Source organism: Stenella coeruleoalba, assembly GCF_951394435.1.
Source record: "Stenella coeruleoalba genome assembly, chromosome: X".
Lineage (NCBI taxonomy): Eukaryota > Metazoa > Chordata > Mammalia > Artiodactyla > Delphinidae > Stenella > Stenella coeruleoalba.
In genome coordinates, this window is record NC_137152.1 from 11,425,252 (window position 1) to 11,437,280 (window position 12,029).

Below are 12,029 nucleotides of genomic sequence, written 5' to 3' on the forward strand. Positions count from 1 at the left end.
TTGAAAGAAACTGAAAATTCTTAAGATTAACAAAATACAATTAAAGTTTATCCAAAAGGCAGTGTGCCACAATACACACTGTTATATAAAAGACAAGATACATATTTTCCCCCTCATCTTCTCATAACTAGAAAAAAACTTATTATTTCCACTATTACCACCCACCTAACATTTGTATACTGCTTCAAAAAGTATCAGCTTGGGCTTCCCTGGTGGCGCAGTGGTTGAGAGTCCGCCTGCCAATGCAGGGGACACGGGTTCGTGCCCCGGTCTGGGAAGAGCCCACATGCCGCGGAGCGGCTGGGCCCGTGAGCCATGGCCACTGAGCCTGCGCGTCCGGAGCCTGTGCTCCGCAACAGGAGAGGCCACAGCAGTGAGAGTCCCGTGTACCGCAAAAAAAAAAAAAAAAAAAAAATCAGCTTACTAGGCTTTTATAAAATCCCATAACTAGAGAAAATACGAATTATCCTCATTTTACTAATGGAAAAAGAAAACAGAAAAAAAAAACCCCTGAGGCTCAGAGATGTTTTATATAGATCTGAAACTTCCAGAGTATTATTTTCCTTATGCTCAAAATCTTAAGATATTATGAACTGTTGCTTCTTTTAGTAAAGCAGTTTCGCTTTATTTTGTTCCTTAATTAATCCAATATTATCATGTTTATTGGTATAAAATGTGCTTTTCAGAAGCAACGATAGTTAATTTACAGTATTATTGTCACTTGAGTGAATACCAGATATACTATATTCCAAATTTATAACAAAAACACCTACACTAATATGTATAAAATAGATAACTAATAAGAACCTGCTGTATAAAAATAAATATTTTTAAAAAGTCAATTTGTATAACATTTGTTGAAAGAAGAGTCAATGTACTATTTAAAAGATTCAATGTATGTATTTTTAAAGTTCTAAAAGCTTACTTTAAGTATGAAATCAAAAATATTTAAAGGGTAAGTCAAAAGCTTTAAAGTGCTCAAATTTTCTAAAATATTCTTAAGTAATGCATAAAAAGTAAACAGAACTTACTGAATAGTTTAAGTTGTCCAGGTCTGTTATTTTAAAGGAACTGAGGCAATCTGAATTCAAGGGGTCCTTAAAAAGTAGCAGTACTTGTTCAGTTCCAGTTCCAAGAAAGTCATCTATCAGTACTGAGCTAACTTTCTCCCACTTAGCAGCAACCTGAAAGAGAGTGTTAAAGAAGGAATAGAGAAAGAAAAAAATCAGATGTGAAGTAAGCTAAATCCTTTTGTTGCACGTAGCTCTAATTTGTCATCTTCAGTCTTACAAACAAGCCATGAAAATGGTAGGGTAAACACTGAAAACTAAACTAAAATAAAGATATTGGGAGACGAGAAGACATAAGCAGTCATCAATTTATAAATAGCAAGGTACTGACATTTCTTTATCAACATTTGTCCAGGGACTGTCACGTTCCTGATTTGTATATTAAAATTTTATAATTTATAAATTCTAACACTTCTCATGACTAACTCTAGTGAAGATTCTTTCTCTAACCGGTTAATTTAAGGATGACCCTCACTCCCATAAGCCTTAGTGGATATGTATTTATGATCAAACCAATTAAACAAGGAATTCAGTGGCATTAGGTAACTAGACGGTACTAGCAAACACTTTAAGAGCTCTCAAAGCAGAATAACGTTTAAGAGTCCATATAAAATTAATTAATACCCTAAACTCTGGTAGGACAGAACAGTCATTATGAGGGGCACAGAAGGGGAGGGATCCTAATAGTAGGGCACCTAGAATCATCCTAGCCTAATGAAATGATTTCTTAGGTTTATACAAGAACGTGAGACCCCAAGTTTAAAACAGAAGACAACTTCTTAAAGATCCATAAAGCTGAAAGCTTCCAGATTGGTTCCCTAGAAAACTAACACCATGGGGATCAGAAATCCCTTCTCCCTCAGGCAGAAAAGCTGAAACTCCCACTTAGAATCCCGCATGGATACATCATCCTCTAGGTGGAGGGTAGCCTGCATTACAGCAAGAACATAAGACTCTCAATCTATATAATGAAATATCAATCTTTCCCCTATAAGGTTAATTCCAAAGCAGTGATTTTTCACTCATGCAGGGAGAAAGCTGTAAACTCATATCCTCCCTTCCTCCCACTGCCCCACCATGAATAGCATGGACTATAATGAACCATGTGAAGAGACACTGGTAATAAGAATGTGCTCAGCACGCAAACACCATAGAGCTGTGCACGCATGCATGCACACACACGCCTGCAATCTCTAGCTCTAGAATAGCGTCATCCGAAAGAAATATACGTGAGCCACAAATGCAAGGCACATATATAACTTTAAATTTTCCAGTAGCCAATAAAAGAAAGTTCTCTAGTAGCAGTAAAAAGGTGAAACTTATTTTATTTAATCTATCTAAAATATTATTTCAATTCAATATAATCAATAAAAATTATTAAAGAGATATTTTATTTCCATTTTTTACTAAGCCTTTGAAATCTGGTGTGTATTTGACATGGACAGCATGTTCTAATTCACACCAGCCACATTTCAAATGTTGAATCACCACCTGCGGCTAGTGGCTACCGTATAAGATATCGCACCTCTAGAATATATTAGCCTCTTTCTATCTACAACACACCACTATCTGTTTCACATATACCTGACAATGATCTCAATTTTGAAATGCCTGCTACATAGAATACTTGTCAAAACTTGCAGAGACAATTTCTTAGTTGTGGCATGTGGTATCTTTAGTTGCAGCATGCGGGATCTAGTTCCCTGACCAGGGATCCAACCCGGGCCCCTCGCATTGGGAGCACGGAGTCTTACCCACTGGACCACCAGGGAAGTCCTGTGATAGAAAATTTAATTGAGCTTCTAATTAAATGGACAGGGCACATCAAGTAAGGCAGTATCTGCTTTTTTTCCCAAAGCAGCACAGGAACTTAAAAGATTGTATAATGTATTAAAAAAAACTACTTTGGAAGATCTTAAACTATAAACACTTCATATCACATAAATGAATGTGCTGATAAACATCTTAAGCCAGGAGGACGCAATGTTAACAAAACACCAGGGTCAGAGAAATGTTATCGGAGACGCACAGTTACAATCCTCCAACTTCCTTTTCATTTTCTGCACCTTTTTACTTGTTATTGAATGATCAATACCAGTGAGTATTTTAAAGCAATTTCCCAACCTTACATTAAAAGACATGACTACATGTAGATAAAATGTGAATGCTTGCTCAAAGGACAACTCTGAGTTTCAAAATGTAACATTCTCTAAGCAATGGTTTTTAGAAAAATTAACCCATCACTTTTCTCTGGAGAACAATTATTTGTCTCTAAACGGACAATGATAGATTTCAAGGAATTCCTCTAGATTTCATTTTAACTTTAAAACGATAATGACCAACTTTTAAAAAGCTCAACAACTGGGATTCCCTGGTGGCGCAGTGGTTGGGAGTCCGCCTGCCGATGCAGGGGACACGGGTTCGTGCCCTGGTCCGGGAAGATCCCACATGCCGCGGAGCGGCTGGGCCCGTGAGCCATGGCCGCTGAGCCTGAGCGTCCGGAGCCTGTGCTCCGCAACGGGAGAGGCCACAACAGTGAGAGGCCGGTGTACCGCAAAAAAAATAAATAGATAAAAATAAAAAAAGCTCAACAACTGATTTGAGTTTTCTAGAAAGGTTTATGATCTTATTCTAAGTAAAAATACAAAGCCAATTATTACCAACTTATGAAAATTAAAAAGTTATAGTAAAAGACAAATAAATAGATAATAATTGTAGTTATGTATTTATGTATTCCCCAAAACTCAAGGGTTTTGTGACTCAAAATCACAAGGCAAAATCCTTATCAAGTAATATTCAGATAATTTTAAGAAAAAGGACTGATGTAACATATATGATTTTCTTTTTAGTGCAGCACTAAAAATTGATTTGGATAATAAGACTCCAGGATGAACCCTATGAAGCACAGGGATGCTTAGTAGGTCTAAGACTATGCCAACTGAATGATTAAAAGTACCATACCTGGGGCTTCCCTGGTGGCGCAGTGGTTGAGAATCTGCCTGCTAATGCAGGCAACACGGGTTCGAGCCCTGGTCTGGGAGGATCCCACATGCCGCGGAGCAACTAGGCCCATGAGCCACAACTACTGAGCCTGCGCGTCTGGAGCCTGTGCTCCGCAACAAGAAAGGCCGCGATAGTGAGAGGCCCGCGCACCGCGATGAAGAGTGGCCCCCGCTTGCCACAACTAGAGAAAGCCCTCGCACAGAAATGAAGACCCAACACAGCAAAAATAAATTAATTAATTAATAAACTCCTACCCCCAACATCTTCTTTAAAAAAAAAGGTACCATACCTGAAAGTTCTTTTCCCAAACAGCACAAGCATCACTGGCCCTAAAGGATATGACGAAAAGGAGGTCTCCCCCACCTGAATCCATAAGTTGAACTGCACAAGGATCTCCAAATGGAAGCTGGCACACACTTTTAGGAGTCCCATCTTGGAATGAAATCAGCTGATTCTTTTGAGTAAGAGCAATCAGCGACATTCTTAACCGGTTGTTGACAATCTCAGTTGCACAGACATGCACACATGTTATCACACTGGTATAAACAGGAGGGATAATGTATGTATCACTTATTACTTCTTCCCTTTCGAGCGAGTATACACAAAATTGAGTATTCCAAGTTGCATAATCTGATTTTGAAGGCTGTGGGGTACATCCTTCCTCAGATAAGTTACATCTCTTTCGTCCTAACAAAACCATACCTACATTTTCAATCTCCCCTGCCCACTCAATAGAGGAAAACTTAATGGACATAGTAACAACTTTGCCAGTTTGGGAAGAGATATAAAAGAATGTTTGGATATGTCTCCATAAAACTAAAGGGCCATTAAGGACCCTTATGCTGTCCTTCAACTCACAGTGTAGGCTAAAACTCAAACGCTTTTCAAATTTATTGGTACTGTGAAGAAATAGTAGAAAATATCTGAAAACGTTACTCTTTTTAATGCACTGTATCATAATATAAGGCAGATTAATTCCAGTTCTGAAATCTGAAACACAGTCGCAACCCATAATTCTTAAATGAGAGTATTCTTCTTTTATGCTGAAGAATCCAGTGGATTTCTGAACAAATACTCCTGTTCCTCTGTCAAATACCATTCTTCGGACATGTAACACAGTTGTTTTTGTAGGCCCTTCATCTACAAAATTTCCTTTAGACAAACGAAAAACAAGGACTTCTCCATTATAACAGAAGAGCCTTTCTTGTTCATTAGATGACATTGCTTGTTTGCTAGTAAAGCCACAGTATCAAGTCCAATTTTCAAATGTAAATCGATTCCAGTTGATGCTTCTAAACCTAAAAATGAAATGAGGGAAACTGCCATCCAGTAGGCAGAGCTGAAAAGAAAACACATGTTTTTGTTAGAGAACCATCACATAGGTAACTATAAACTTTGACATTTTTAAGCTTTTTATGCTATTTTAACAACGTCACACTTATCAAAAAACTGTATCCCAAATGTTATTTCTGTACAGCCGCTAAAAAACACAGTTTGCAAAGAATGCAAATAACCACACCACAAAAGATAACCGAATGTGTTAACAGCATCTATTAAAAGGTGTGGGTGCTCTATTATAAGGAACTGCACACATTCTCTCTGGCTCAGGGAATTTCTTAAGGGTTCTACTTCTGTCTCTCAAACCTACCAACCTAATCTGGTTTCTCCCTGTCGGCCTGAGTCCCTCTACAATGACAACTCAGTCAGTCAAGGATTCAAATTAGAGCACTCCCACAGACCAGGCGCTTGGGTTCCTGCTTCCCTGAGAAAGGAGTTCGAACGGACTCGATGGCCAAAATGAAAGCCCAGAAAGAAAAACAGGAGATGCTGTAACATGGCTTTAAAAAAATCTCCATAAGCGTAACAGAAATAAATCTTAAATCTTACTTTGCAAAAACAGTGCAGTTTTACACCCTAAGGAAGTAACTATCCTCATTCAAAGTAGAAGGAAATAGAGATTATGGAGGATCTATAAAATAGAGGATCCTCTATAAAACAGAGGATTAAAATAGAGTATCATTGTTATAATGAACACAAGAATTAAATAATAGCTATCAATTATTCACGCTTATTATATGCCAGGTACAATACATGCATTATTTCACTTAAGGCTCACAACTACTCTTTTAAAGTAAGTATTCTTATTATCCCATCTTATAAACAAGAAAACCGTAGTCTAACAAAGGTCAGAAAATTCTTCCAAGCTTACAAAGCTAATCAGCAATGGCACTAGATTTGGAAGAGGGGCCCAATGCCTCCTGAACCTACACTTTTAACCACTACACTGTCCTGGCACACATTCCCTTACTCTGAACACTGGTTAAGAAAGGCAACTTGAGAGAATTAGTAAAGTAGAACACATAACAAAGGAACACCCCCTCCACTGAACACATGTAAGAAAACATGTAAGAAAAAGATGTTGATGTCTCTTTATCCAGTGGCTATATATGCTGAGTCACTCCTGTAACAGTTACCAAATGCTTAGCATATGCTAAGAACCGTGCACCTTTAGAACACCCTCTGAGTGTTGGGCCTGCCTTGTACTAGATGTGTGATCTATGGCAAGTTTCTTAACCCCTTTATGCCTCACATCCACATCTATGTAATGGGGTGTAGTAACAGTATCTACCCCACAAGGTGCTGGAATTAGCTAATATAACTCACTTGAAATAGAAGCTGGCACGTAGAAAGTGCTAATAAAGGCTAGCTACTATCATTCTCATCATCATGGCTGGCTCTGGTTCATACAGTACCTAATCTTAGAAACATCAGAATAGTTGCATACTTAATGGTCTGTGAATGCTGAAATGTCTCCCGTCACTCACTATAAGTAACTCTAACTCATACTCTCTCTTTTCTCTTATTTGTGGATCACTTAAACCAGGAAAATAAAGTACTTTAGAAATAAATGAAAACTAGGTCATGTACAAGGAAGTAATATTGTTTTCCTCTTTCAAATGAGAAGCAAACTCCAAAGGCTTAGGTTTTGTTCTTTTAATATAAAAATCTACCAATAGTCCAATTAGAAAAAAAATCACTGAACCATTAATCTATAAATTTAACTTAATATAGCCTGCATTTTATTGAAATGACTTGATTTAGAGGCAATTCTACTTAAAAGCAGACTAGATTAGTCAGCATCTACATTCGAATTGGAGAGGCTGCACCTTATTGTCTAACTTCCAAATACATGTGGTTTTAAAATATGCTCACAGCAACTAAGCCCATGCGCCACAACTACTGAGCCTGCACTCTAGAGCCCACGTGCTGCGACTACTGAAGCCCACGCACCTAGAGCCCGTGCTCCGCAGCAAGAGAAACCACCGCAATGAGAAGCTGGCGCACTGCAACAAAGCGTAGCCCCAGCTTGCCGCAACCAGAGAAAGCCCGCGCGCAGCAACGAAGACCCAATGCAGCCAAAAAAATAAAATAAAATATGCTCACAAATCTCTTTGAAATTCCTTCCATCAAGAAGGAACTCTCCTCCCCTTGAGTGAGGCCTGGTCATTATGACTCACTTCCAGCCAACAGAATACAGCAGAAGACTGGGTGACAGAGCATGGTGGTTTCCTCAGTGACCTGTTCCTTGGCTCACTTGCACTGGGGAAAGCCACCTGCCGTATCATTAAGACACTCGGGCAGCCCCGCGGAGATGTACACGTGGCAAGGAACTGTGGCTTCCTGCCAACAGCCAGCAAGGGACTGAGGCCTTTTGCCAAGAGCCATGTGAGTGAGCCTTCCAGGGATCCCATCTCCCAGCTCCAGTCAAGCTTTCCTGAGCAGACCCACCCCAGCTAAGCGGCTCCCAAATTCCTGGTCCTCAGAAATTTTAAGTTAATAAATGTTTGTTGTTTTATGCTGCTCAATTTGGGAGTAATTTGTTATGCAGCAACAGATAAATACATTCCTCTATGGCATTTGGGGTTTTTTTTCAAATCAAATCGATGATATTGCTTTTGAGAATTTCAAGAAGTATTAGTGAAGTAACTAGAGATACTAGATCATAATACAAACTAGCAGAAGCCAAACAGTTTCCTGGCTTGTTGTTAAGCAATTCATGCGAAGATCTGGGACAACAGGTACCCCAGAGTAGTTTCAGCTTCATCAGTAAAGAAGATACGTAGGGTAACCAAAGGTGTGGCTTTTAATTACGAAACTACGTTTTACTTGAAAGGAAATACACATATTGGTTATATTACATCAAAATGTATGACTACTAATTTATTTCAAATTTCCCACAGACATCTCAGACCTCTTAGAAGACTTCTAAGAAAGTTTCCTTTTTTAGCACTAAATGATATATTCTTTTTTAGCATTATATATTATAAATATAAATTATATATTCTGAGGTAAAGATCTAAAAACTCATTGTCTTTTACTACCTACTCACTTCAAAAGGTGTTCAGATTTCTTAATACTAAAAACAACCAAAAATACCTTCTGTCCAGGAAAGGATTTTGTTATTTTAATATTAAATGTCACAACTAATGTGTCATCAACACAATGCTCTTGTTCACCAACACCCAAGTGTGACAGGAGTAAGGAGGATCTTAGTGGTAAGACCACTAAGTAAAAGGTCACAGAACCGCCCCCTTCAAAAATCTTTGGAGTATGTATTGTTGCACCTTCATAAAGTAATGAGTTAGGAAAATCAGGCCCCTTACATTCTATTCTTTTAATGCTATCACCAAGTTCCTTAACTTAGAAACTTCTTTCTTCCAACTCTCTGATCCAACTGCCACTATGATGATTCAGGGTTTCATCTCTCATTTAGGTTGAGATAAAAGCCCTTTAATCAGTCTTCCTTAATCTAGTCTCTCTCCCCTGCAATATATCTATTCATTTATGCTACCTCACTTATTGTTCTAAAACACAAACTTGACTGGGTAACTGTCCCCTAATTTAAAAGCTTTGCATGCACTTACCGCCACTCCCCCGCACCCCCCATATCTACGATCTATGATCCCTAAACTACTACCTGGAAAGACAGATGCGAAACAGTGTACTGACCGTATGAATGACATAGAGATAAAAGGGTGCAAGCCACTGCTAAATTATAATCCTATTATCCTATTATAATCCTAACCCAACATGCTTTTAGCATGAGCTCTAGGCAAAAAGCAAACTTCTTCTCATGGACTTAGACTCAAATAGATTTAAAAAACATAACTGCTACATAAAAGGTCATTATTTTTTTATTTTTAAATACTACTGCAAAAACATGCACATTTTTAAGGTAAGTTATTCTAAATGGACCATCTTTAGGGTTAAAAATTAGAAACTATAATATATTTATAAAGATAAATTTTTTCCTCAAACTTTCTGTAATCTCAAGGCTTACTGAATTCACATATCTGTGAATACTGTTTTATTTTATACTATGCAACATCTTTTTTAAAAGTAAAAGTTCTGAGTATATGTACATAAGACAAACCTTTAAGGCTATGGAATAAGTGGTAATGTTCTTTTTTCAGATAGAAATAATCCGGAAACAAACCCAGGTTCAATTTAGAGGTTCTTAAACCAATATAAACAAGCCTTGATTAATCAAATCAGGACACCAGGCTTAGTATTCCAGCCTATTAGTCACTTGACTTTTTACTTGGTACTCTTATAACAGTGGCTGCAGAATGAAACAGGTAACTCAAACCAGTTAAGTTTTACCTCCTGTTTCAGCTCTGGAGGGGGGTGGCGGAGGGAAGGAGGGAGGGGAGATTTGGATGCAGATTATTTGTAAAATACTAGGTAGTTAATTTGAGCTTTTCCCGTTCTGTATTACCACACATCAAAGTTGACTGTATATATTTCACATACAAAATGGAAACAGATGTGTGAGTATACTAGAAAAACAATACATGCTAACCTAAATATAGTAGATGGGCAACGAATTATCACCCTTCTCTCCCAGCCTCCCACCAAATAAACAATGCTCCCGTTCAATGCTAATAATAACAACTGGCATTATAAATTTCAGAACTCTTAAATAAACTACAAGTCTGGTTCAGGAAGGTCCTAAAAGACACTATATTATCTGCAGGTGAAAGCTATAAAACTCTTAAGAAACCAATCCATAGATTGCGACCAATGGAAAGTGTCTTTGGAATTCTACCCTTGGAAAAAAGATAGAATTAAGACTCCCAACTAAAAACTTCACCTAATAATATTAAACATAAACGTATGCGCGTAATACCCATAGATATCATTTTTCCAACATATAGGACATTCTTTACCTAAGTAGATTAACTTGGCTACAGAATGGGTCCACTGTTAAAACTTTTTCTACCTATATACCTAGGTCATTTGTTGGGGCTTGCCCAGAATCAGTCTCCCCTTTCCCTTTCCCAACAACACTTAGTGTACCTGAAATGTAGATGAATGTGGGGGGATGGTGGTCCACTGAGAGAATCAGGAAAGATTAAATTAAAGGTTCTTGATACCATACTAAGGAATTCTAGCTTTCTCTAAGCAGTGATAAATCACTGAAAGATTTCAAAAATAGAAATCAGAGGGGCTTCCCTGGTGGCGCAGTGGTTGGGAGTCCGCCTGCCGATGCAGGGGACACGGGTTCTTGCCCCGGTCCAGGGGGATCCCACATGCCGCGGAGCGGCTGGGCCCGTGAGCCATAGCCGCTGAGCCTGCGCGTCTGGAGCCTGTGCTCCGCAACGGGAGAGGCCACAACAGGGAGAGGGCCGCGTACCGCAAAAAAAAAAAAAAAAAAAAAAAAAAAAAAAAAAAAGAAATCACAGGATTGTACTTCTGAATAATAAAGATCCTGGTGACAGTGCTGAAGATGGCGGAGTGAATTGAGATTGGAGGAGGAGCCATCAGTTAGGAAATCATTACAAGTACTTAATTAAAGGGAGACTTTGGGAGGCAATTTGGCAGTAAACAGAAATGCATATACCCAGCAATTTCATTTCTAGATATGAACCCAGAGAAATAATCCTACATAATAATGCACAAAGACATTGCTCTAGAATGTTCACTTTGCCGTCATTTGCAATTTTTTTTTTGAAAAGCAAGAACTTCAATGACCACCAATGGGGGAATGAATACAGATGGAATATCATACTACAGTTAAAAGGAATGAATTAGATGTGTATCCTCGGGGCTAGACTTCAGAAGTCAAATGAAAAAAATTAAGTTGAAGAAAAATGTATACTGTAGTACATTATGTATCAAAATCAAAACACATAAAACAGCATGAAATATTTTGTTTACCTGCAATGGCTGTATTCCCTGACTGCTCTCTCTATGCCAGGCACTGTTCTAAGCACTTTGGACTAATTCATTCCTCATGACGTCCTTATGCTGTAGGCAGTATTATCCCATTCTACAGATGGGGAAACTGAGGCATGGAGTTTAAGGCCTACAGATAGGAAGTGATAGAGCCAGGATTCAAACCTAGGCAGCCTGGTCCAAAGCAAAAAAAGCAAAGGTGCAAAGATTCATGCCAAATCCCAATGACTACTGATTTTGGAGAAGAGGAATATCAGAGTAGGGGAGTGGAGCCAGAGAGAGGCTTTAGCCATATCTGAAATACTATTTCAAGGGCGTATTCAAATACTTTTTAAACAATGTTCATTTTTCCCCCATTAAAAAAAAGTGAACATATAAAGAAAGTTTGGAGCAAAAGAGTGTCCATCGTGGTTGACTATGGCTGGTGGGAATATGGGGACCGTTCTTACAACTTCTTGGTAGTCTTCTGTTGCGAAAACCAAAAATGTCTCCAGACATGGTCAAATGTCCCCCGGGGGGGGCAAAATTGCCCCGGCTGAGCACTTCCTTAATTAATAAACCGTAAGACGCTTTACATCTTTTAACTCTATATACCTGTTTTAAAGATGTCAAAGATATATTCTCTGTTAAGTATTTCACCCTCCAAGTGAGAAAGATGCTGCAGAGGTGAAGAAAGTGTCAAGCGAAATAATCCTCGAATAGAGTAACCACTTGGAA

General features: G+C 38.4%; 1 protein-coding gene across 3 annotated transcripts in view; it reads right to left on the reverse strand.

Annotated features, from left to right (window-relative positions):
• Positions 1-12,029, reverse strand: part of FANCB (FA complementation group B) — a gene marked incomplete at its 3' end in the record, with an annotated part of 60,796 nt that overhangs the window by 48,320 nt on the left and 447 nt on the right. The window contains exons 1-3 of one of the 3 annotated variants that reach the window (XR_013825840.1): positions 11,295-11,384; positions 4,363-5,412; positions 1,032-1,184 (exon numbers count right to left, since the gene is read on the reverse strand). Coding sequence is in view for 1 of the 3 variants with exons in the window: in XM_079911696.1 (XP_079767822.1) it covers positions 1,032-1,184; positions 4,363-5,295 (1,086 nt within the window). Of the gene's footprint in view, positions 1-1,031; positions 1,185-4,362; positions 5,413-11,294; positions 11,385-12,029 lie in introns of those variants that run through there. The other 2 variants (XR_013825839.1, XM_079911696.1) reach the window with 2 other exon arrangements.